Source organism: Nannobrachium achirus (assembly GCF_963921795.1).
Source record: "Nannobrachium achirus genome assembly, chromosome: 5".
Taxonomy (NCBI): Eukaryota; Metazoa; Chordata; class Actinopteri; order Myctophiformes; family Myctophidae; genus Nannobrachium; species Nannobrachium achirus.
The window spans coordinates 64,165,140-64,191,521 of record NC_137814.1 but is presented as its reverse complement, the minus strand read 5'-3'; the positions used below and the strand labels follow the sequence as shown (position 1 = coordinate 64,191,521).

The 26,382-nt window shown below is 42.5% G+C and overlaps 1 protein-coding gene across 1 annotated transcript in view; it reads right to left on the bottom strand.

Annotated features, from left to right (window-relative positions):
* Positions 1–26,382, bottom strand: part of LOC308285263 (uncharacterized protein) — a 734,101-nt gene that overhangs the window by 635,822 nt on the left and 71,897 nt on the right. The window contains exons 21-28 of the mRNA XM_080725980.1: positions 26,135–26,382; positions 25,723–26,034; positions 23,808–24,113; positions 23,220–23,534; positions 8,869–9,171; positions 8,467–8,781; positions 5,923–6,228; positions 5,489–5,797 (exon numbers count right to left, since the gene is read on the bottom strand). The exon at positions 26,135–26,382 is cut by the window's right edge and continues 58 nt beyond it. Of these exons, the coding sequence (XP_080582106.1) occupies positions 5,489–5,797; positions 5,923–6,228; positions 8,467–8,781; positions 8,869–9,171; positions 23,220–23,534; positions 23,808–24,113; positions 25,723–26,034; positions 26,135–26,382 (2,414 nt within the window). The remainder of the gene's footprint in view (positions 1–5,488; positions 5,798–5,922; positions 6,229–8,466; positions 8,782–8,868; positions 9,172–23,219; positions 23,535–23,807; positions 24,114–25,722; positions 26,035–26,134) is intronic.

Sequence of the window (26,382 nt, the reverse complement as noted above, 5' to 3'; positions counted from 1 at the left end):
TCCCCATGAGAAGTTGAGCTGGACTATACCCATTTTCGAGAGGGGTAGCCCTGTAAGCGAGTAACGCTAGATAGGGGTCGTCTGCTTTTTTCAAGAGACCTTTCACCATCTGAACTGCACGTTCGGCCTCAGCATTGCCTTGAGGGTATCTTGGGCTACTGGTAATGTGAAGGAACCCATAGGACTCCGCAAACGCTGCGAAGGCCGTTCCGGAGAACTGGGGCCCTCCATCCGAAACCAGAAGGTCTGGGATCCCGTGATGTGCATAGATCGACTTAAGGTGGTGGATTACATTGTTCGACTGTGTGGAGGTCAACAAAGCTATCTCCACGTACCTTGACATGTAGTCCACAACCAGCAGGTAGGTCTTGCTTCCGAGCACGAACAAATCTGCTCCTAACTTCTCCCATGGTCAGCCTGGGTACGGCGACGGCATCAATGGCTCCCTGTGGTTCTGTCTCTCCTTACAGCATGTTCGGCAGTTGAGAACCAACTTGTTCAGCTGCTGGCTCAGCCCGGGCCACCATACCGACTGCCGCGCCCGCTGTCTACACTTCACCACGCCTTGGTGACCTTCGTGCAGTTTAGCGAGAACGTCATTTCTCATAGTTGAAGGTATGACAAGTCTCTGTCCCTTCAGCAAGACACCATTGTGGACTGTAAGGAACGCCTGCTCTGCTCTATACAGCCTGAGTGCCGGTTCATTGGGCCCGTGTTCTGGCCAGCCTTCTGCGCACAGCTGCATGACACGTGCACACACACTGTCCCTCCGCAGCTGCTCTCTCAGCTCTTCCAGGTAGTCAGCGCTCGCCGGTAGGTTCTCCATCACCATGTCCACGTAGATGTTAGTATCTTCAAACAGCTCTTTGTCAGCTGGTGTCTCTTCTCTCTTAACACATGGGTGACTAACAGGTCATTTTGTCAGATTTTGACATTGCAAAGTGCAATAACTCTCCCCGTGAAGGTCTCCGAAATTTCCCCTTTCATGACTTTTCCTAAATAATCAAGGCATATGGTCTTGTTTTTTTTCCCAGTGTCGGCAGTGTCACTACAGACGGTGACCCGTGGATGGTCAAAATTGACATTAATCAGAGCAGTGTGATGTTCAAAATCGACACGGGTGTCGATGTCACCGTTTTGCCACACAAAGTGTTTCAGAGCACATACAGAGACAATCCACCTACACTCAGAAAGGCGACAAAGCCACTCCTGGGACAAGGGAGAGGTCCCAGGGAGTGGTCCCAGGAGTAAACGTTTAAACGTTTCCTAAGTATGAAATAATATACATTTATACCACTCTGACTGCATTTATCAGTCAAATTGACAGGTAAAGTTCTCTCCATTTCTGCCCAGGAGAGCAACACCTCCTCCCCTGCGGCCAGTGGGGGTTCTATTAGAAGACAATAGAACCCCCACTGGCAGCAGGGGAGGAGGTGTGATGTCCTACTTACTCTTTGGCCCAAAAGGGGGAGAGAATTACAGGTCATTTTGACAGATAAATGCAGTCAGAGAAGAAGTGATTTATTTTCAGTGACCCGAGTGTTAACAGGAGCTCGAGACAGTGTGTCAGCTGTCCACAGGCATTTTCCCGGGACATGATCGATGGAGTAAGAATAGCGCATGAGACGCATCCTGAAGCTTTGGATCCGAGGAGGTAGAGCATCCAGGGCCTGGGACCCCAGGAGACTCAGGAGAGGTTTGTGGTCCATCTCCATCTGGAAATGCTTTCCAATGAGGAAGTTGCGGAACCTCTCACAGGCCCAGGTCAGCCCCAGAGCCTCCTTCTCCACTTGCGCGTATCTCTGCTCCGTAGGTGTGAGAGACCGACCTCCATTCCTCCTCCCATTTCTGGAGAAGAACTCCTCCCAACCCGTACGATGGCGCGTCTGCTGAGACTTTGCTCTCCTTGTTGGGATCGTACATGGCTAGCACTGGTGTAGACGTCAGTGCATCCTTTAAATCTTGAAAGGCCTGCGCCTGGTCGATGCCCCACACCCAGCAGTTCTTTTTGGACCGGAGGTCACGGAGAGGGTTATCTCTCTCAGCCAGCTGTGGCACAAACCTCCCAAGTTGGTTCAGCATTCCGAGAAAACTTCTTAACTCTGTTGCATTCGTCGGCTCCGGCATCTTCCTTACGGCCTCAGTCTTGCCTGGGTCTGGGCCAATGCCCCTGTCGGAGATCACATGGCCTAGAAATGTCACCTCTGACTTCGACAGTTCGCACTTATCGACATTCAGAGTGATGCCTGCCTCCTGAATCTTCTCCAGAGTGGCATGCAGGCGAGCATCATGCTCCTCCTGTGTTCAGCCTCATATCAGCACATCGTCCATGTGGCAAACGACACCCTCCAGCCCTTCCAGCCCATTCGGTTCTGAAAGTGTTCAGGGGCGGAGGCTATTCCAAAAGGTAGCCGCTTGAAGTAATAGCGCCCGAAGGGTGTGATGAAAGTTGTCAGTTTCGCTGAATCGGCTGTTAGGGGAATTTGCCAAAACTCCATATTTGCATCCAGCTTACTAATAATTCTGGCTCCAGCCAGCATGTTTCCTCCACTGACGGCAGGATATACTTTGTTGTTCCATGCGGGACAGTTCTTGCTTGACTTTGTCCAGTAGAAAGGTTCAGCCCCTGGTTTCAGCTTGATGTTGTACGGCTGCCGCACCTCTCCGAGCCCAGTGCATAATTTTGGGTAGTTCTCCTATAATGTCTCCATAGTGACACTGTCTAGTCGTGCAACAAGCCCCAGCCTGCAGCTCACAGATCTCCCCAGCAAGGCAGTAAGCACATGACGAACAATGTAAACATCCTCCATCTCCTCCTGCTCACCTCTCCTCAGCAGCAGCCCGGTGACGCCCACAACCTCAAGCGGGCTCCTCCCTGGTCCCAGGAGTGGCTTTGTCGCCTTTCTGAGTGTAGGTGGATTGTCTCTGTATGTGCTCTGGAACACTTTGTGTGGCAAAACGGTGACATCGGCACCCGTGTCGATTTTGAACATCACACTGCTCTGATTAATGTCAATTTTGACCATCCACGGGTCACCGTCTGTAGTGACACTGCCGAGGAAGATCCCCTCCTCATCCTCTTCGTCCTCTGCAACTTCATGCACAGATTTAGACTTGCACACACGCTTAAAATGTCCCTTCCTCCCACAGGCATGACATTTCACCTCATTAGCAGGACATTCACGGTATGAATGGGACGGAGAGCTGCCACATTTCTGACACACTGATTGTGCACCCCTTTCATTGCTGTATTGAGTACTGTGGGACTTGTTTGTTTGGCTATTAGCATAGTTAGGTCTGTTGTTAGCAGTCTTTGAGTTGCTCTTGAACACTCTGTCAACAGATTTAGCATCACTTGCCTCTGAGTTGGTGTCCCCTCGCAGCTAAGACTGCTGCCTCTTCACCTCCTCGCTCTGCCGTGCCATTCGTATGGCTTTTTCCAGTGTTAGATCAGCGTCCAACTGCATGCGTTCAGACAGACCCTTGTCCTGCAGTCCGACGACAATTCTGTCTCTGATCAGTTCATGGTGTAGCACCCCGTAGCTACAATGCTCTGCCAGGGCATATAGTGCAGTGACAAACAAATCCACACTCTCCCCCTCTTTCTGGTTGTGCATATTAAACTTGGCACGCTCGTAGATGACGTTTTCCTTGACAACAAAGAAGTTTTGAAGTCCCCCTCGCACTCCTTGATATGTACACCGTTGATCCTCTGTCAGATTCAACCCATGGAGGATATCATCAGCCTCGTCACCCATGCAATAAATCAATGTGTTTACTTGATTTTCTTCAGAGCTTGGATTTAGGTTACTTGCCAGGCGAAATCTTTCGAATCTCCGGATCCATTTGTCCCACTCCTGTGGTTTTGAAAAGTCAGTGCAGTGGCTGGATGTTAAACGTGGCACACGGTCCCGCTGCGACTACCGGTCCCGCAGCCCCCGGCTCCATTTGCCGGCACCGCGGCTCCATCCTCCACGTCACTCATTCTGTCCTTTTCTCTTTACCTCTGAGTACAAAGGATCCTCTTCACACATTCCACGTTAACTACAGGACTTCTGACACCATGTTGTGTTATTGAATGACGCAAACGTGAGTCCAACTGTACTGTAAACGTGGATATAATTTATTAAGCTCTCACAGAGTATCCTGACCGTCTCTACCACTACTGTAGTGCTTCCCGCCAGACGCACCCTGGTGACGTCGGCACACAGCGACTCTGTAGTCTTAGTTTCATCCATAGCACAATCACACCACAGTTGTCGGTTTGTTATGTTGTCGCTAAGCTCTCAGTGAGCTGCATTGGTTTGGAATACGAGCACGGAGTTTAAGTTGTACATGATGAATGGACAGTCAAAATAAGTTGTATTATCAAAACTGTTTAGCCTATACATTAATTTGCGAACGGGGGCGCTGGGGGGAGAGAGAAGACAGCAGTCCATTTCAGCGTCATCTTGCAACCTATATAAAACAAACATTATACACTCGATTGAAGTTCTTTATGAGGAGATGTTATGGAAACTGTACAAGATCACCACCAAAGCCTTTAACCTTCCCAAAGTTGCATAACAGAGATGCATGGACGCACTATCGTGACCACTCGACCATATATCAGTGAGTAGTCTATAATTGTTTAATTTCTGGCCAGATGAATCCATCAACCAATGAAACATTTGCGCAGACCTCACTTTCAGGCTATTTCTCATTATTCTGTACATGTGTTGGCCTCGATGTAACAATAACAACTTGTTATGAAACCATGCAGTTTGCGTGCAAACACACAGCCTGAGCCTGCGCAAGAATAGTCCAATATAAATTAATTATCTTATGCAAGATGAAGCTGTATGCTTTTTGTACAGCCTACTACTCCTTTACATTAAATTCGTTCAGTCCCAAGTACACAACAGGACTTAAACTGTTGTTTTTGGCTATGTTTTTGCACCTGCTTGTCATCCATGCATTACAATTATTATGTCCGGTATTTTTATCAGATGTCCGATAAATTTTAATCATGCCGGTCACGGTGACCAGCTGTTAAAAATACTAGCGCAACCTCCAATATAAATATATATAGGCTGGGACTTTAACTGATTAATTGCGATTAATTAATTACAGAAAATGTACGCGATTAAAACAATTAACGCTTTTTAATCGCACCACAGAACCTTCAGTTTCGGACATACCGATCATGGCGATGCACCAACCAAGAAGAGACAACAAACGCAATGGGAGAAGTAGCCAATTGGAGCGCTTTGCTTGGCCCAATAGATGCGAAATTTAGATTTAGAAATCTCACTCGTTGATTCACTCGTACAACAAAATATGTTTTACTTGAAAAAAATGCTTCTAAGGTCAAATATTTATATGCGATTAAACATGCGATTAATTTTGATTAATTAATTACAAAGCCTCTGATTAATTATATATTTTTTATCGAGTCCCAGCCCTAATACATACATACATACATACATACAAACAATTTTTGTTTTACCTGAACAGGTGACCTCCAGTGCATTGGAAGTATAGGATACAGAGTAATGCTCAGATTCCTGTTTCATGCAATCCCTCAGTGAAAACTCTGATCCATTACATGAAGATGTGATGCTCCATGCAGGATCTCTTGAAACACGATTCAATTTGAATGAAACAGCAGAGCCACAGTCAAGCTGTCTACACAATACAGCTGATGACTTCAGGTTCCAGTGGTCATCATCTGCTAGTCTCCAATCTCCATGATGTTTTATTTCCATTCTACCAGTACAGTGATTGGTTCCTCCCACCAACCTGACATTTTTAAGCTCTGTACAGAGAGAAGAGAGTAAACGGTTAAACAAGTAATTCATCAGTCAATAAATCAAGCAAGCAATTCATTGCATTAATTAATTGTGAAATGAGAATCCAAAGTAAAGCTATCGTTTATTTTACCTGAGCAAGTGAGTCCAACAGCCTTGTCAGTTGAGCAGGTGTTTCTAGTTGAGTCTGAGGTTCTACAGTCCAGGAGAACAGACTCACTGCCTTCACACTGGAACTCTTTGGTAAACATTGGATCATTCACTTCTCCATAGAGCGCCCCCTGGAGGACTGAAGGAGGCCCACAGCCAAGCTCCCTACAGACCACCTCTGCATCCTGCTGGTCAAAGTCACCTTCACACACTGAGACCCAGGACTGATCAGACTTCACCTCCACTCTGCCTGAACACAAATTGGTCCCATTCACCAACCTCACAGACTCTGGAGAGAGAGAGGCGGAGAGAGAGAGAGAAAGAGAGAGAGAGAGAGAGAGAGAGAGAGAGAGAGAGAGAGAGAGAGAGAGAGAGAGAGAGAGAGAGAGGCTTGAAAGGTAACATGATAATTAGATGAAAATAAGATACTCAGTACTAGGGATGGAACCCGAAAACCGGGTCCATTACAAACCCGGTTCTGAATTTATCGAGACCCGAGTATCAATAAGCTTTTGGCTTGTCGAGCCTGTTATCGGGTAAGCGTCACGTCATGGGCCGCTATAGCGGCCGGGCCGGGAGGTACATTGCGTCATTGTCATTGATAGTTATGTGCTTTGGAAGTGCATGCGTGCCGCAGAACAACGGTGGAACGCGTGAAACACTAAAAAGTTTGGTTACCTTTTTGAAAAGACAAGGGGAGAGCTAAATGCAATCATGCTCGGGAGGGAACACTTCGACGTGCATCTAGGGTTTTTCGATTAATCGATTTTTAATCGAAACCCGGGTTTTTTCCTTTGGACGATTTAAAAAAAAGGAAATCGTAAAATCGATTTTCACTTTAATTAGGGAAATTCTTACTCATTGGAGCCTTGCACGCGCAAAAAGTACACAGCCCGGTCCTCCTAAAGCAGGACGACAAGGTCCGACACCAAATTAATACTCCTTTCTCTCTGATGTGTCATTTCTTTGATGCGCATTTAGCGCACGTCAGACTGAGCAGAGCTCACCACCGCACTCCGCTCACTCGCGATGGTTCAGGCAGCAAACAGAACAAAACGCTGCTGAGCTGGTAAACTTACTTCTTGTTGTAGTTTGAAAGAAGCTTATTAATTCTGTATTACCCACCTACTGTAGTCTACTCCTCCTGTCCCTGTCACTGTGTTAATTTTGCGTCGGGAAGCGAAGCGCTTCTCCTCCGTTTACAATCAATCAACATCTCTGTGCATGAGTGGTGCAGGGGCGGCCTTCGCCTTAGCAATTTTTTTACCCGTTTCACCAGCCTCCAAGAGCTGGCTTGTTTTGGCTGTTTTGTCACTCACTATTGATAATGAAACACTAAGGACGCTAAGTTAACTTCTGTATGTGATTGTTGTGCAACTAAAGTTATTATTATTAATACCCTTATTGTTTTATTGCATTTTGCTATTTGGCTATATAAAAAAATCAAAAAAATGAAACAATAATGAAAAAAAAATCATTTCCTTGCATTTTTTAAATGAAAACAAAATAGTTGAAACAATGTATTATTCTTTTAACAAAAAATCGAAATCGAAAATCGAGATTTCAGAGAAAATAATCAAGATTTTATTTTTTGGCCATATCGAACAACCCTACGTGCATCACATAAGACCCAAGTGCAATCAATAACTTTGCATGTCTGCGACGAGTTGAAACAACTCCTACGTGACGTCGGCTGTTGCAGCAGCGCGACAACCGTTCTCTTCCACCCAAAGTATGTGGTGCTTGAAAATATGAATGATTCCATCGATAATAATCCGTTTGGGATACTCAAAATCCCTAACATAGAGTTATAATTTATCGCTCCGTGCGAATGAATCCGTAGCGTTGCCAGCGTGACTTCTTCTCAGTCTACCGAAAATAGCGGATCTACAAGATCACAACACGGTGAGAGCAGACACAGTGTGATCTTGTTGATTGGGTATTTTTTTGTTGCGTGACACCGTCGTACTATGCGTTATAAATTACACTTTTAAAGAGACGGTAAACAATTAGTTTCTTCAAATATTTTCCAAAAAATTAAAAGGTTGACTTGCCTTCTGTCTGTTAGTACTGTATTTGAAGGCCCTAGTCAAATGTAGTGCATATAGATTTTTGTTGATAATGGAAAAAATGCATTTGCTGTTAAAAAGAAAAGATACATGGAAATGTTAGCCTATAGTTTATATTATACCTATACAATTTATAGTTTTACAGTAGGCTATTATTATTAATTCATTCAATTCAATAGTACTGTAAACTCTCTCTCTCTCTCTCTCTCTCTCTCTCTCTCTCTCTCTCTCTCTCTCTCTATATATATATATATATATATATATATATATATATATATATAAGCTTCAGAATTGATATTGTCTCATCATGTCTTTCCACAAAATAACAGAAAAAGCTCAATAGTGGGCTCGATAAAAGCCTGGCTCGATAAGCATGATCAATAAGGTGCTCATTATCAATAAAAATTAACGAGCTCCATCCCAACTCAGTACGGCTGTAAAGTGCCTGTGTGTATTACCTGAACAAATCAACTCCTTTGTCATATAGGAATCATCAGAATTTGCTGTTCCACACTTCCTCAGTGAAGACTCAGACCCATCACAATGAGAACTAACGCGCCACACAGATACTTGTTTAGAGCCAGAATGCGTTTCTTCTGAAACAGCAGAGCCACAGTCCAGCTGTCTACACACTACAGCTGCCGTTACAGCTGCAGAGGTTTTCTTGTTTTTCATGTAAGAATAGGAAATGGGTCTCCACTCTCCCTGGTGCTGCATCTCCAGTCTACCAGTACAGTGACTGGTTCCTCCTACTAACCTGACATGACCAGTGTCTGTACAAACAGAGAGTAAGTGGTAACAATGGTATTACAGCATCATTATGAATTTCAATACATTCACAATTGCAGTTCGTCTTTTACCTGAGCAGGTGAGTCCAACAGCCTTGTCAGGTGAGCAGGTCATTCTGGAGTCTGCGGTTCTACAGTCCTGGAGAACAGACTCACTGCCTTCACACTGGAACTCTTTGGTCCACATCGGAGCCTTAACTTCTCCATAGAGCGCCCCCTGGAGGAACAAAGGAGCTCCACAGCCAAGCTCCCTACAGACCACCTCTGCATCCTGCTGGTCAAAGTCACCTTCACACACTGAGACCCACGACTGATCAGACTTCACCTCCACTCTGCCTGAACACAAACTGGTCCCATTCACCAACCTCACTGACTCTGGAGAGAGAGAGAGAGAGAGAGAGAGAGAGAGAGAGAGAGAGAGAGAGAGAGAGAGAGCGAGAGAGAGAGAGAAAATTTTCTTAGAATTAAAAGCTCTGAAACTGAAATGGCTCAGGTAAAGTTACCGTGACAAATTAAAAGATGAGGATTCCCTTAGGGGAGGGAGAGCGTCCAGACATAAATTATTGTGAGAAACTGCTATCCTGCCAGGCGAGGCATTTGTAGAGATAAGGCAGCATATACTGCCCCGTTCATTCACCTAAACTGGTGTCTTTTAAAGAGGTGGTGCCATAGTTTTCTACTTTTTCTGGTTTTCATGTGTTTTTATGAGGTTAATGGCCAACTGAAATAAAATGATGAACTATCTATATGTCTATCTATATGTCTAATGACAAGACACATGTAATGACATACAAATGATTAAAATAGAAACATACTATAAAAATCGCACCTGTGCGAAGTGAGCGGTGCAAAGATATTTAGGGAGTATGATATACTGTGGACTTTGATTTTCAAGCCTTTTCTATAAATAATCATAAATGTTTTTCCCTTTTAAATTGAAGATATTAAATAATATCTTTATCTTTTACTCCAGAATTGTATCATAAGGATATGATATCTTGTAGAGAACAGTACAAGAAGGATTGAAAAGGAAAAGAAAAAAGAGAGAATGGTAAAAGAAAAAGATTTAAAAAAAAGAAACAAAAAAAGATACACATATATATATATGTCACGGTATGATAGAGAAACAGTACGTTCGAGAAACGGAGCACTCGCCGTGCGGCACGGGGCGGAACAAGCGGTCGCTTTGAGCCACAACAACGTCGCGCTGGCAGGAATGATAGCGCCTCACCCCACGAAGGTTAGGGTTAGGGTTAGGGTTAGGGTTAGGGTTAGGCATAGTTTTATATATGTATATATATATATATATATATATATATATATATATATATATATATATATATATATATATAAAATATATAGGAACACATTTATTATTTATAGTTCTTTTGTGTTTTTAGTTATTGTTATTAATAGGGTATCATGGTCTTTTGCTGTGTAGTATGAACTATATAGACAACATTGTGAATTGCTGTCGATTTTATTAAGGAAGTAGGCGTGGTCTATGTGTCCTCAGTTGAAATGGGTTGTTTTTTGTACAATTTCAGTGAATCCAATGTTTTTTATTGCATGTGAAATGTTGTTGTTGGGTTTATCAGCTGAGCATATGTTGAAGTCACCACAAATCAAAGTTGATTTGAGAGGGTTGATTAATGCTATTAATTTGTTGAACAAGGTGTTATTTGTTTTGCTCCTATAGACACTAATTACATCTAGTTCTTCAGAGACCATCATGGTGATTTGCATGGTGTCATCGATTACATCTGTTTTATGTTTAAACCTTTGGTGTTTGTAGTAAGTAGCTAATCCTTTTCCTGGTCCTTTGGAGTTTAAATGAAGTGTAAGTTCATTTATATGCAAATCTGTGTCTAGGTTGTTGTGTTTCAGCCATGTCTCACTGAAGCATAAAAGGTCAGCATAAGTTCTTGGGATCTTTTCTGATCTCATGTAGGGCTACCGGTATATAGGTGGAAGTTGGATATGGGATATGCCTTCATATGTAATATAGAAATGTAATGTTTCTTTTGGAATTTCATCTGATGTGTTGACTTCTTGCAAATATTGCTGTGTTTCTTTTCCTGAATGTTTCCATGCTGGCATATACATTTTGACAAATTGTGCTAAGCAAATATTCTCTATACCCATAGCAAAGCAAAAATCACCATTAAGTGCTACTTTATATCTCATTTCTGTCTTAAGACAAAGATGAGCACTAGTTGAGACCGAAGTCCTTTTTCTCATCCTTCTCAATCATGACTCCTGAGAAATAAACATGGTTCGAGTCTCACAGTGATCACGATCTGAGATCTCTAACATTTCTTATTGTTATCTCTTGTACGTCGTCTCAGATCTGTCTCGAAGTGATCAATGTCTGAGCTCTCTAAATTAGATCACTGGTATCTCTTTCATAGTGTCTTAGCTAATTCTCACAGTGCTCTCCATGCGAGCTCTCTAAACTGTCTCAATGGCATCTGTTATATTTAGTCTCAAATCAGTCTCACAAGTGATATAACTGAGTTCTCAAGATTACCTCATCGGTATCTCTTTTCTAGATCTCAGTTAAAGTTGAATAATCAGATGCCCTTGAGAAACATGGATTGTCCCTAATGTTCTCAAAATTCTCTTAGTCTCATTTCTAGCATGTCATACAACTTACAAATTCAGGACAATTTGATGTATCATATTTATTTTTATGACAGCTTCAATATACAGTACATGAAAAGGTCTAGTCTAAAACGTCTCAACAGTGTTTGGGAAATGTGACTCGCTAGACCCTAGCTTATGGGTAACTGATAGAGTGTACAAATAGAACCAAAATGCACCCATCCACTATCAGAGTTAAAGGCCCACTTCACCTATAGGACAACCAGATCTTATTTTATTGTGTTTGTGTTCAATCTGTGTTTTGAGATATTTTAGTATTTCAGCATGACTAGTGATGCATTTTGCATCATATGATGCAAAACGCATATGATCCCCAAAACCCATTGAATCGTAAGGCTTCTGCATTGGCACCCCGCCCACGTCGTTCAGACCCAGGTTACTGGAATTATTCCCAAAACTCCACTTAATGGTTAAGGCTTCTCCATTGGCTGTTGTCTTGTAGCCTGGCGGGCCATCCCTCATACTGCGTTCACTCACTCATTCCTTCCCCAGTATGAGGTCTGGCCTTTGGCCTATAGGCAGCTTGAAAAGTGGGCGGGAGTACTTGCCTTGACAGACAGACTCCTCTAACCAATCAGCAAGGCAAAACATCTGTCATCAAAGTGCATCCAGTCGGAAGAACGGCTTTCCGGCCTCTAGCTCCGCTAGCACATACTCCTGTTCCTTTTTGAAGCGGTGAAATCCGCTTCCAAGGAGTGGCTTTGTGTGTCCCATGTCCACATATGGTCATTTCAGTCCTGAATGAACAGGTTTTATCAAAAACAAAATGTCTGTCAACTCATGTCCATATATGGTCATTTCAGTCCAGAATGAACAGGTTTTATCTGTCCCGTACGTCCAGAATATGTGTGTAGTGTCCGTTCCAGTCTGATGATTGGATACTTTGAGGATTGGTCAAGCTTCACATGACAATTCGGCCATCCAGATAAAAACATTCATTGCTGGAACACATAGAATAAAAGTTCACCGCTTCACTTCGAACCGAGGTTTGATTTTTAATTGTTGTAATTGATTCCAACTCTGAAACAACTTCACTTATTGCTTGTTTTATCGTTTCAGCGTTAACTGTTACACTTGTTGCATTGAGGGCAGCCATGAAAATGAAAATGCTGCAGCGTCACCATCTACACATGGACCAATCAGGGGAAGCTTTACTTGTTTTGCGAACAGCAGTTGAAACGCAGTCACTGATTGTCCCCGATCATACTCCCTGCCTATACGCGGAAGTCCAGACCTCATACTGGGGAAGGAATGAGTGAGTGAACGCAGTATGTGGGATGGCCCGCCAGGCTAGTTGTCTTGGGCATCCAGCCTATCTCTTTCAGACCCAGATTACAGAAATTACTCTCAAAGCCCCATTTAATAGTTTCAACATTATAACAACATTATAAAGCATTCTATGATCACGCATACTGTATATGCAATGTAATATGCTTGCACTATAATTACAGCATAAACACTCATAATGCTTCATGATTATAATTACTGGTCACTTACTGACTTTTTTTTATTATTATTTTTTGGCCAGGATCATAGTCTCTCTATAAATGTCACTTTTCAAATCAGCTTGGTGGCCCTGGACGTTAAAATATGTCAAAAATCCCCCCAAAAGACACGTATTCTGACTAGCTTTTTGGCGCTGAGTCCGATGAAGTTGGTCCTGTCGCGTAAAATGCTTTGGTCAATTTCTAACCCTTCTAAAAGGGCTAGCTCGGGTTCTAGGGGGGCGTACATACAAACGGAAAAAAGATTATTGGTCGGCTTTCCGCAACGAACACGTGGATGTATGTTTCATTTCTGAGGGACCCCTATAAGGCTAACCCTAATTCTAACTTTAGGGGCCGTTCTCTCTGCATGTTCATCTCCGCGAGCTGAACACACCAGTATAAGGTTCATCCCACAGGGACACTCCTGTGAGGAGATAGCTTTCTCCGGCCTTTCATTCAATGTGCTCTAACGTTTATAGAGTCTATGACCCTTGGTCAAATTGGAGATCACGGGGAAGAAAGTTCGTAGGAGGCCAACCAAGACATCCACACGTTCGTCTCGGAGAGCTCTACAACATATCTCAGAACCAAGGTCTGATGTCGCATCGTCTTTGACTTAAAACGCGAAATAACTAACCCTCGTGTTAGCTATTTCGCATTATAAGTCGAAAACCATCATGTGTCAAGGGCCTGTCTTTTAGTATGTTGTATAGCTCACCGAGACGAACACGTGGAGGTGTGTTTTATTTCTGTGCGACATTCCTAGGGTTAAACTAGGATTAGCCTCCTTTGAATTACTATAAAATCACGATAGGATATTAGGGTTACTGAATGTCGACCTCAGGCTTAAAATTACGTGCAGACTTGAGAAGAAATATATATCAGAGCACCTACCAACCCGTAATACCTAAAACACACCAGGAAGTGGCAGGTTTGAGGCACTTCCTGTTGACGCATCGGAATAAAACCTGTATATTCAGACTCAGCACATGTGATTTAGGGGGGGTAGCTAGAATCCAGGAGCAGAATAATACCAGTAAGACTCCATAACCAGGAGATAAGCACATGCATGATCGGCTACTTTTGACTATTTTCCCATATTTTTTTCCTGGCGGCGGTCCACAGGGAGCCCCGGCAGTGGCTGGGCCCCCGGGGACCCCTTGGGTGCCGGCCCCGTCTCTCCGGGCCCTTGGGGGCAGAGTTATGGCCTTTTTTGCGACCGAAGGTCGCCAAAAATTATTGTGACCGTGGTGTGACGTGATGAGCCAGCAGCCAGCCGGTGGAGGTTTTGATAGTGACTGCGACCTGAAGGTCGCAAAAATGGCCTCTCATAAATGTTACCAATGCATGCCATTGTAAGCTTGTAGATCTGCTCTTTTCAAAGATTCTGCATAATGAGTACTTTCTACTTTTGTACTTTACATATAAATCATTTTCATACCAATAGTTTTGTACTTTTACTAAATAAATGTATTTGTTACAGAGTATTTCTACATTGCAGTATTGAAAAAAAATATGATATCTTCCAATATAGTATAGGCCTAGCACTTTATAGTACGTTTATTATAACTATAGTAGTTATAATAATTACCCCCCCAAACTGAGATACCTTGTAGGGTAGGGAAGGGAAGGGGGCTACAACATGTATTGTATATTTATGTATAAAATTGTGTAAAATCATATTGTGCATTCAATACTGCTATACTAATAATGCTATATATATATATATATATATATATATATATATATATATATATATATATATATATATATATATATATATATATATATATATACACACACACCCTACTGTTGTTGAAGACCCCTGATCTGATCTGATCTGATCTAATCTTTAGATAAGTGTACAGTAGTTGAAAAACAATGCATTGTTGCTTCAGCAGCAGTCAGTAAAAGGGTTAATTGCCCAAACAACAACTGGGAAGGTTGAGCACAGTGACATCACATATTGCTTTGATCTACCAGGAAGCAGAGCTCTGTAGGAGGCGGGGCATATCCTTTATTATTATACTTTCCCAGAGGAAACATTTGCTGCTCATTTTTAGCTCATGATGCTCATCTATTGCTCCGCGAGACAGAAAGGAGCTATTGAGACAGAAAGGAGATTGGAACGACTTGGAACTGGTTTGAACCAGTGCCATTTTGAACCTCAGAGTCAGTCAGTGTTGAAGAGAAGAATACACAGGAATTATATGCTCTCATGGACTTTATCCTTTTTCGGTAGGTGAAACAGCATAGCCACTGGATAAAGTTACCTACATGTACTGTATGTTACTTAAGAATGTTGTCTGTGGTGTTTTTGTACAAAGTGTGTATTTTCCTGAAAGGTTCACCCAACCAGTACTACAAAGCTAATGCTAAAGTTAGCTAATGCTAACGTTAGCTGATGCTAACGTTTGCTAACATTTTACAGTGGACATCCTAATGGAACTGAATGTTCAAAATGTGTAAGGTAGGTTCCCTTTTGATAGAAGCAGACGTTTTGTTGTGCCTTGCTGTGTATTTGTGCACAGCTTGCAGCCTGTTGTGTGTGGTATTGTGGCTAACAGAGCCAAAGTTAGCTAGCAGCTGTTCAATACAGTCTGGTGTGTGTGTGTGTGTGTGTGTGTGTGTGTGTGTGTGTGTGTGTGTGAGTGATTTGTGGCTAATGTTAGCTTGCAATGGTAGTATACAAATGGAACTAAATTAACCCTAACAGGTCCATTTGGTTCCATTTGTACAGTTCTAGGGGAGTTATGGATGATGGGGGATCATGGCCAAATGCATACTAAACAGGGGGTCCTTGAAATAAATAAAATAGTCTGAGAACCAGTTCTTAACTAGAAATACTGTTCATACAAAACCGTGTGGGCTCATATGGCAACAAATATCTACCCATTGGCTGCTCCTCATTGAAATCAGTGGTGTAATAATCATATTTGAACTGGGGACCCCCCAAAATAGTCATATTTGTACTGGGGACCCTCCACCCTGACAAGCACTTGGAATGCAGTGAGCTTGTAGATCTGTTATTTTCACAATTGTTGTCTCTTATACCATTTGACAATTTGGCCAATGTTTGACCAGTTTTTATATAATTTGTTGTTTACTTTTAATGTTATAATGGTATTTTCTTTCCTTTGTTCCCCTGTTCTTTTGAGGTATAAGAAATGTGGTTCTCAACCTGTGGGTCAGGACCCCCAGGGGGTCCCTAAATGATTTTGAGTGGGTCCCCAAATGATTGGCTAATCATTGTTTTCTCAACAGTAAACAAACCAACAAAGTTGAAGTGTATAGAGGGTATCTGCACATTTCTAAAGTGACAATTTAAGGACTTTTTAATACCTCTAAAATGACAAACTAAACATTGGGCCAAATGATCAAATATTAGACTCAGAAATTGTGTAAATAGAAGATCTATATGCTCACAAAGTTGTGGGCAAGTAGATCTGCTAGACTTTCACAATAGAACAGTGTTATACAAAATGTACTGTCCCAACTCTTAGTGCTCGTCAGGGTGGGGGTCCCCAGTTAAAATATGAATATTTTTGGGGTTGCGGCCTGAAAGTTTGAGAACAACGTTACTGCAGGCTACCGGCAGCAGTGCGCAAAAGCGCTTCATGTTTGTTTGATCCGGCACGCAACAGTTATTTATAATATAATATATTTTACATTACTCTTAACACAAATGATCCCCTCTTGCTAATCACATGTTTTACAAAACACAGGATCACACCTGTTGCTAGATTCAGTGACTGAATCTAGCCTTTCTCAGCTCCAGTGCAGACAATGGGGACTGAAGACACCACCATTTTGCAGCCCATTTTGCAGCCGTGTCCTGCCCAAAGGAACAGAGTTGACCTGACTCATCTCAGGTAAGATTTGCAGATGACTGTTTGAAATGGAGATCAAGATAGTGATTCTGATAAAGGGGGCAGGGGCGTCAATTGGGTATGGCAGGGGTATGTAGCTACCATACCCTGGGTCCAGGGGGAAAATAAAAGTTGGTTTTAAATATAAATCCATGAATGTCTCTTTGTCTATCTGTTCTGGTTATTATGTTGTTAAATTACAGTAAAATAACTACAAATGCAAAATTTTACAAAAATGGTCACTTTAACAAGGCATTATAATTATATTCTTCACACTTGTATTCTCCCCATCTTGACAAATGGTATATATTCCAAGGTTCTGCAAGTCAGCTGCACAGGTGCAATTCATTATTGTTAATTGTGGCACGTTAACTAACATGCACTTGAACAACCAATCCAGGCTGCCATATCCAGCCCAAGAAACTGTAGAAACGGGGGAAAAATAGAATGTACTTCTTAAAATAAATGTATCATGCCTGTTGCTAAGGTATGGCAACATGACTGGTGTCTTGCACGTGAGTGAAGCCAGTCGTGTTGCCATACCTTAGCTTTTTCTGAACTGACGCCACTGAAAGGGGGTAGCAGGGGGGGTAAATGGCAAAGTACAATTGCGGAGAATTATGGGGGGCATGGTTTACATTTTTGCCACTATAAATATATTTGTCCACCAAATCCCCCCCCCCCCCCCTTTTTTTCCCCCCTCCCACTTAGATGATTGAAAACATTTTGATGGCCAAACCTGGAGGAGAAAGGATCATTACAGAGTGTCAGAATCCCCTTCAGTGAGGAATGTGTCGTGAGGCCATCGCACTGATGAAGCATACAACTGATGAAGCAATCGTCAAGGAGAAGATGAAACAGACCTTCACCCATCGCCAAGCAATGGTTCATGACCCAGTGAAGTCCTCTGAAATATTCATCACCTTTCCAAGATTTCTTGACATTGCAGGAATGGTATGTCGCTTTGAAACTGTCTTGCTATAAAGTCGAACTGACATGATAAATGGACTTTAAACAGATCACATCCCTGGTCATAAGGTGAACCTATTAAAAATGTATGCCATTGTCCTCTGTATTCCATTTTGTCTGCAGATGGAGCAGAATTTCAGTCTGATGTTTGGTGATGCCATCGCTGCAAAGTTCTGGAACAGTGGCCTCACCCAGGCAGGCGACCTTGAAGATCTGCTTCATAAAGCTGAATCCCAACAGGACAACTAAAAAATGGTATGCTGGAATTAAAGGACTAATACTAATGGAAGAGGGAATTGGTTTTGAAACCAAAATTTAAAGATTTTATTAAAAATGTCTTTCTTTTTTTCCCCCTCCCCCTGTATTTTCAGGATGGGACAGTGAGATGTCCTCCAACTTGCCTTATCCACCTCATGCCACCCTCACCTCAAGGCTGCAACAAGAGACCAGGGAAGCTCTCAGCCCGACAAGCCATTGACCACCTTGTGAAGTTCATCTAGGTAAGGTTATTGTTCAATTAAAGTTTAAGATGGCTCACTGTTCTGTCCCTAACATTCACCCTTAAAACTATACTTTTGTGAAATCATGCGATGACCATGCTCATATAATCAGCGACTGCCCTGTGATAATTGTCTGCTTTTGCCCCTCCCCCCCCTCCCCCTTTAGCAAAGTAAAGATAAGGCAGAATGTTGTTATGGTTGCATGTTTTGGCAAGAAGTGATTCTGGTGGCTATCCTATAAAGATGGGGCTCTGAATTGCAAACAGATTAATTGTAATAGCATGACTAATGAAGTTCTCTTGTCACAGACTGGGACCAGTGTCGAGGGGCATCTGGACAGCATCACCGAGAGTTGTCAACCCTATCTACTGGCTGTGGGGACCCAGAGGTGTACCATACACAAATGCTTCATTGTGATTGACAAACGTGCATTCCTGTGTAAGTCACCAGACTCTCCTAACCCTCTTTCGACACGCTTTTTTAAAACTCATTTTGTCTTCGCTACCTCATACAACCAGAATCTGGCCAATGTCTACCACTTTTTGAAAATCGCTGTTTACCAGATTGATGCTGCTACCACCAAGGTCAATCCCAGGGTCAAAGAAATGAGTGCTCGGATGCTGCACTGATTATTATTTTTATTTTGTTTTTATTTTTATTTATTTAATACTTTTGAGATTATATTGTCTTCTACCTGTTGGGTCCCCTACCAGAGACTCCCGGCTCTTGATTCTGCACTGATTTTTGACATTTTTTGTAATGGTTTTGAGGGTTGTGATGCTAAACTGAGAAGATTTATTTTGAGGGCTCTGATGCTGCACTGAATTGTAATACTGAAAAGTATATTGTTATTTGAGTGCTCTGATGATACACTGATTTGATACTGGGATGTTTTATTTTATTTGCAAAGGCTCTCAGGCCAATGCCAACTCACTAATTAGTGGCAGGTATAAGCCGAAACGATCATTAACTTTTTGGTTTCAATGGAAGAGATTGTGTCTCAGGGTTTAATGCAACATTGTATCTTTTTTTGCCCCCACTGACTGAGAGAAGGTTCGAACGACATCACTGGCGTGGAGAAAACATGTTGACTGTGCTTATATAGCTAATTTTATCTTCTCTGTCTGCAGACTGTCTTACGGTATGGCACCGAAGCTGGATGGAAGGCGGTATCCGTGGAAAAACTGGTCGGACAACGCAGAGACGATTCACAGCAAGGGGAAGAACAGCCTGCTCTTCCTGAGAAGACAAGATCATTTGGCGTGTGCCACAGGATGCAACAGATGTTCTACCAATCTGTTATGGCAAGTGTTTCTTTTTTTTTCTCTTTTTTTTTGGAATGACGTGCTGCCTCCAACCTCAACATACTGGTGAGGAAGGCAGGGTCCACCTTGCATGGGTGGATGAAGTGGCCAGGGTGCGAAAGGCTAAGAAGCTGGATACAATCTTGAAGAACTCCTCCCACCTTGAGATTCTCGTATACCGGAGTAAGAGAGGAAACTATAGATTCATCTACCCTGGAGGGTAGATGAATTTTTTTACAATGAGACAATGGTTGTTTGGTAAGGACGTTTCACAATGCGACAACGGTCTTTTGGTAAGGACAACTGTAACTTAACTGCAGTAATAGAACTGACTGTTCCTGTTTTGTTTTTGTTTTTTGTTTTTTTCTTGCTGGGAGCGCATGTCACTTCTGCTTTTTGCACTTTTCACACTTATGTAGCAGTGACTATTATGGACACATTTGATTAGGGTAACTTTTTCTTATTTGGCACTGCATTCATGAGTAGTAAGAGGAGTAACTGGAGTTTTTTTTTTTTTTTTTTTTTTTTAGTTAAAGGGCAAGACCCCTTTGGTCGAAGTGTGGGTTGTATAACTAACTATATTATTATATATCAATTTCTTGTTCACCTTAGAGTTAACATCACAGCAAGGTAAATACACAACCCAAAACTCTTCCAAAGTAGTCTTGTCCTTAAAAGTCTTGTACTGTTAAAAGCACTTCATCCTGCCACCTTACAGAAAATAAAGTTTTATTGAAGGAAATTATTGTATTGTTTTTATATCAAAATAGCTGCATGTATACTGTATCTCATTTACAGCTCCAAGTGAGAAGAAGGTTCTGGGTAATTAGATCTCAATTATTGCTCATTACTGGCTGAAAGTAAGAATATGGGAGACAGTTAAGAGACTTAAACTAGCCATTAGAGAGCTCTCACCTATGTCTCATTTATCGCTCGCTAGTAGCTCCTTTCTGCCCGGAGAGCAATATATGAGCTAAACATGAGCAGCATTGGAGTTCTCATCTGTTTATCTTATACTTCTCAAACACTGCTTAAGGTCATCTCAACTAAGCCTCATAGATGGCTTGTTGGATGCGGTTGGATGTCTGGGTTCATTTTCTCATTAGCTTCTTATGAGCCATAGATGTGATTCTCCTAGTTTTGTCTCTAGGAGAAAGAGAAAGAAATAAATGAGCACAGAATTGAGACGAATATGAGAATTCTCATGTTTGTCTCGAAGAAGACGATAAGCAACAGATAAGCAACACATATTAAGCTATGGGTATCCATAGGTCTTCTTTCATATTTGCTTACAATGTCATATTTCTCAATATATTTTCCTTCTCTACCTGGGATATTTACTGTTGTGATGTCAATATATTGTGGATCATCATCAACTCTAATTAATTAATATTTATGACACCATGGACAATAAGCATTTGATTGGTCTGTTGTTTGGCTAACTCATGACATCATAGTCAGAACAGCTTTTGATTGGTCCATATTGTCACAATTGCCATATATCGGGTAACACAAAGCGGAGCTTAGCAGAGTAGTTTTTCTTTGGTACCAATTTTAGGATTAATGTTTGCCTATGACGGCATATTAACTGAAATCATAGTAGCTACTGTCCTCCTATATAACTGGTGTCATATTCAATGAGACTGTTTTCCAGAACAAGGTGGTAAAAATGGACAGAATATGGAGTTACAGACATACGGTCCGACAGACAGAAAAGAATCTGTCTGACCGACAAATAAGATGCACCTATCACTTCAGGACCCAAGGAGAGACCCACCTTAGACGATGTTTGAAGGAGCGCTCGTTTTATGGTTAGACTGAATCCTTCAAGAAGAGCTGGGCCCGAAGGGCCCGAAGAACTGGGCAATCAATAACGGTTCTGCTGAGCTCGTGGCTCTCCAGAGGGACCAGGGTGAGGATGGCGAGGAGATTCTGTCCTTTGAGTTTCAGAAGATCCGCTACGGTGGCGAGGAACATGTCTGAGATCCGCCGCATGGACCATAAGGACCATAAGCTGGACTTTGCCATGTCTACATACCGGTACCTAAAGATTAGAATACATGAGGATAGTGCATTCTAATGACCCTGAAAGGTCATGTTCAGATACTTTGTAGACAAAGTCATTCGAAAATACAAGTCTGGCATGTGGCAGAGTGTTATTTCTGTTGGGACAATATTTGATGTCTTCTTGCAAATGATAGCTGAGAAGACCAAGACCAAAGAGCATGAAGAGCAGCTGGAATGTCATGCACAGTTTCTATTGCTTTACTTTAACTACAATGACAAAAGGATCTGTAGAGTTGCAGACAAATACTGGACTTGTTTGGTCGAGACTTTCCCACATCTGCTGTGGAGTGGTTCTAGACATTCTAGACATCTGTCCCAGTTTAGCCAGAAGGCCGGCAAGATGAGAGACCGATTGTACAGCATTCAACAGTAGTTGCAGATCCAAAGAGGAGAAGGAGGTTCTACTGTATTTTTGCTCCCATGAAGTGTCCAGGATATGGGGTTGGTTAGGCGTGGTAAATCTTGTACTTCGATCTACATGATAATCATAAGCTGTGTATTTATATTCTTTGAATTTCAAAATTGTCTTGAGCTGGATATCTCTATAATACATGAAAACAAACCACACTTTTAGACAGGGCCCTGTGATTAAAGCGCTCTGTCAAAAGGTGTGGTTTGTTTTCATGTATTATAGATAAAATACATGACTCATACAATTGAGGAATTCAAATTAACTATTTTTTGCACCGCTCAATAATGTTTTATGACGTATTTAGGCGGCCTAAACGCGTTATGAAGTATTTTAGGCGGCCTAAACGCGTTCTAAATCAGAGTTAACCAATCGGGTGCCTATGTGACTATGACATCATGGACAGATCAACAGAATCGAAGTGTTTCATTGGTCTAGCGGACTCATGTCATCATCATTTGTGACATCATGGTTTTGGTAAAAAGCGGTCTATAGGAGCGGTTAGCACCGCTCAAAAACCTCTTTATCAGAGAGAGTCTAAAGGCACATAAGGAAATACATCAACTACATCTGTCTAAAAGACTGGGCTTTTAAATCAGGCTTTCAACCCTGTTTTCCCTTAACTTTAGATTACTGTAGGTTGGAGATGATCATCTTTGCACTGCTTAAATGCTGGATGCAAAATATTATTTGTGGGTTGTTGAGGGCAGTTTAAGGCTAAAGGTGAAGAGAAATGTACAGACAGATTACAGTCCTTACAATCCTATCAGTCTCCAGTTTTTCCTACATACTGTAAGACCAGATACCATCATCTCTGTCATCACACACACAGACATAAGCAATACACACCAGTGGTGTGTTCTACCTGACAAGGGGGTCTACGCCGTGTACTGTGAAGAACAAAAATAATAGAAAAGGTGTATGCTCTCGTGAACCTTTCAAAGTAGCGTATGTAATAGGCATTATGCACTGGCACATGCACTGGCCACATGAATGGCCGCGGATCGTAGTATGCCCTCAAAAAGATTCTATAACACACCACTGATACACAGATACTAAATATTGGGATTAAATATGCTCTAGAAGGAAATCCTGTTTACAGACAGACAGACAGACACAACGATTACTGGCATTTACAAAGTCAGATGTGTTACCTGAACAGATCACGTCCACGCTTCTAGTTTCACTGAAATGGAGATATGTATGCTTAAAACTCTCTATTCCACACTCCATCAGTGAAGACTCAGTCCCATCACAAGGAGATCCAATAAGCCACACATGTTTGGATATTGAATCAGAACCTGTATGTGTTGAAATAGCAGAGCCACAGTCCAGCTGCCTACACACTACGTTTGATGCGTCCATATTCCAATAGTATCTATCTACTGGTCTCCACTCTCCTTGCTGTTTCACCTGCAGTGTTCCAGAACAGTGACTGCTTCTACCCACCAACCTGACATCATAAGACTCTGGACAAAGACAAGAGAGTGAGCAGTAAGAAAACAATGTTTTGACGAAAGCCACCATTCCACATATTTTGTGTCAAAACAGAGTATTTTCAATGGCCAATAACTACAGAACGGACAGGCCAAATAACTCCCACAAAGCCTCTGTGTCCGTGTCGATCGAGGGATTGTTCGTAAGGGAGATAAATATTCTGTGACTACTTGAAAAACGAAAAATTGCTGGCAGGCTGGGCCATTGTTTTTATTTACTCTTGAAATGTCTTTCGTTTTTTTTACCTGAGCAGGTTAGTCCAATTGCCGTGTTAGATGAGCAGGTGTATCTTGTTGAGTCTGAGGTTCTACAGTCCTGAAGAACAGACTCACTGCCTTCACACTGGAACTCTTTGGTCCACATTGGAGCCTTCCCTTCTCCATAGAGCGCCCCCTGGAGGACCGAAGGAGGCCCACAGCCAAGCTCCCTACAGACCACCTCTGCATCCTGCTGGTCAAAGTTACCTTCACACACTGAGAGCCACAACTGATCAGACTTCACCTCCACTCTGCCTGAGCATACACTAGTCCCATTCACCAACCTCACTGACTCTGGGGAGAGAGAGAGAGAGAGAGAGAGAGAGAGAGAGAGAGAGAGAGAGAGAGAGAGAGAGAGAGAGAGAGAGAGAGAAGGTATATCAGGAAATATATCATCATGCTCATCATAATCATCATCATCATCATCATCATCATCAGTCCACATCTAGTCTTGCGTGGCCAGACTGTTGCTTCCCTCAGTGTTCAAATGCTTCCGTCACTCTGCATAAAAGGAAGTCTGATCATGCGAATCTGGCAAAGCGGAAGTGGAGCCTCCTCCACACGTATGTTTCTTTTTCACAGTCACGCACATTTAATCTAATATAAATACAAATCGTCTAAGAATATTTAGATAGCTGATTAGCAGAAATTACATTTTAAAATATATTTTTGTGAACGGAAATGCCAGCTTCCGTTACGCGGATTTCAGGAGGTGTAGTACTCTATATAGCATTCAGAGATTGTGGAATAGTTGTCTTGCTACGCAAGACTATATATAGTGAGGAAAAGTTAGCCGATTGCTACATCAATCTGGGAACTAAATCTACATCAATAACTTCCTTCACAAAATGTGTTCATAAAGGTGAAGGTCTCATGGACACACAAAAGTAGGTGTGGCCTATTTTATGGCCAAGGAGTCATTTTAACTGAAAAATAATGGTTGGAATGGATTCAGCAGCACAAAAATACCCTAATTACACACCTCATACGTTCATATTGGCCATTTTAATTTTTTCCTAATCCCAGGCCCTCAGGATTCCCCCAACTTTGATTGGCTCCCACAAAGTATGTCAAGGGAGTTGGGTTTGACAAAGTTCAGAGGTGATAGTAGACACCTTTATGAACACATTTGTGAAGAAAGCCTAACAGCCTCCAGGAGTTCCTACATACTGTAAGACCAGATACCATCAGCTCTGTCATTACACACAGACATAAGCACAGAATATACATATACTTATACTGTATATGTTTTTAATCAAAATCTTTATCCCACAATCCCACAATTGGCACACTGTGCCAATTGCCTGAGCTGTAATCCTGGGCACTGCGCTCCCTCTGCCAACATGGGGAGCCTGAACTGAGCTCATGCTTCCTTCAGTGCATGAGGAGTGACAGGCCGCTTCTTATCACCTGACAGGGGGGAGCTTCCCTGGTTGGATGTAGCGTGTGGAAGGAACACGTTTTTCCAATCAGTTCCTTTCCCCTCCATCAGGTGCCCCAGCTGGCCAGGAGGAGGCAGTATAGAGATTAGGATTACTGCATGCTTTCGTGAGGGTCTCTACCCTAGCAGACACAGGGAGAACATGCAACATTCACGCAGAAAGGCCCTTTGGCCAACCCCCCCCTAGTTGTGTGGGTATGTGGGGCACTGATGATGCAGAGGTGAGAACACGCCCCCAGCGCCCACAGCGTCCCTCGGCGGGAACCCAGGACCTTCTAGCTGTGAGGCGACAGTGCTACCGACAGCGCCACCATGACCCTGAGAATATACATATACACTGACATACTAAATACAATGATTAACAACAGAGAAAAATCATGTTACCCTGTTTACAGACAGACAGTCAAAAAAACAGACAGACACTGTAACGATTACTGGCATTGACAAAGCCCATTGTGTTACCTGAACAGATCACGTCCAGTCTTTCATAGTCAGTGTCAGACACCATATCAAAGTCCATTGTTGCACACTGTGTCAACAAAGACTCAGTCCCATCACAAGGAAATCTATCAATACGCCATACTGGTTGGTAATTCTTAGCAGAACTTGTTTGTTTTGAAACAGTAGAGCCACAGTCCAGCAGCCTACACACTGCGTTTGATGCCTCTGTGTTCCAATAGTCACTAACTACTGGCCTCCACTCTCCTTGGTGTTTCATCTGCAGTGTTCCAGAACAGTGACTGCTTCCACCCACCAACCTGATATCATCAGACTCTGTACAGAGACAAGAGAGTGAGCAGTAAAAACACATTATAGTTTTTTTTTGTTTTTTTGACGAACTATAGACAAAATAGACAATAGTTTGGTCTTTTACCTGAGCAAGTGAGTCCAATTGCCTTGTCAGATGAGCAAGTGTTTTTAATTGAGTGTGAGGTTCTACAGTCCAAGAGAACAGACTCATTGCCTTCACAATGGAAATCTTTGGTCCACATTTGAGTATTCACTCCTCCATAGAGTGCCCCCTGGAGGACTGAAGGAGTACCACAGCCAAGCTCCCTACAGACCACCTCTACATCCTGCCGGTCAAAGTCACCTTCACACACTGAGACCCACGACTGATCA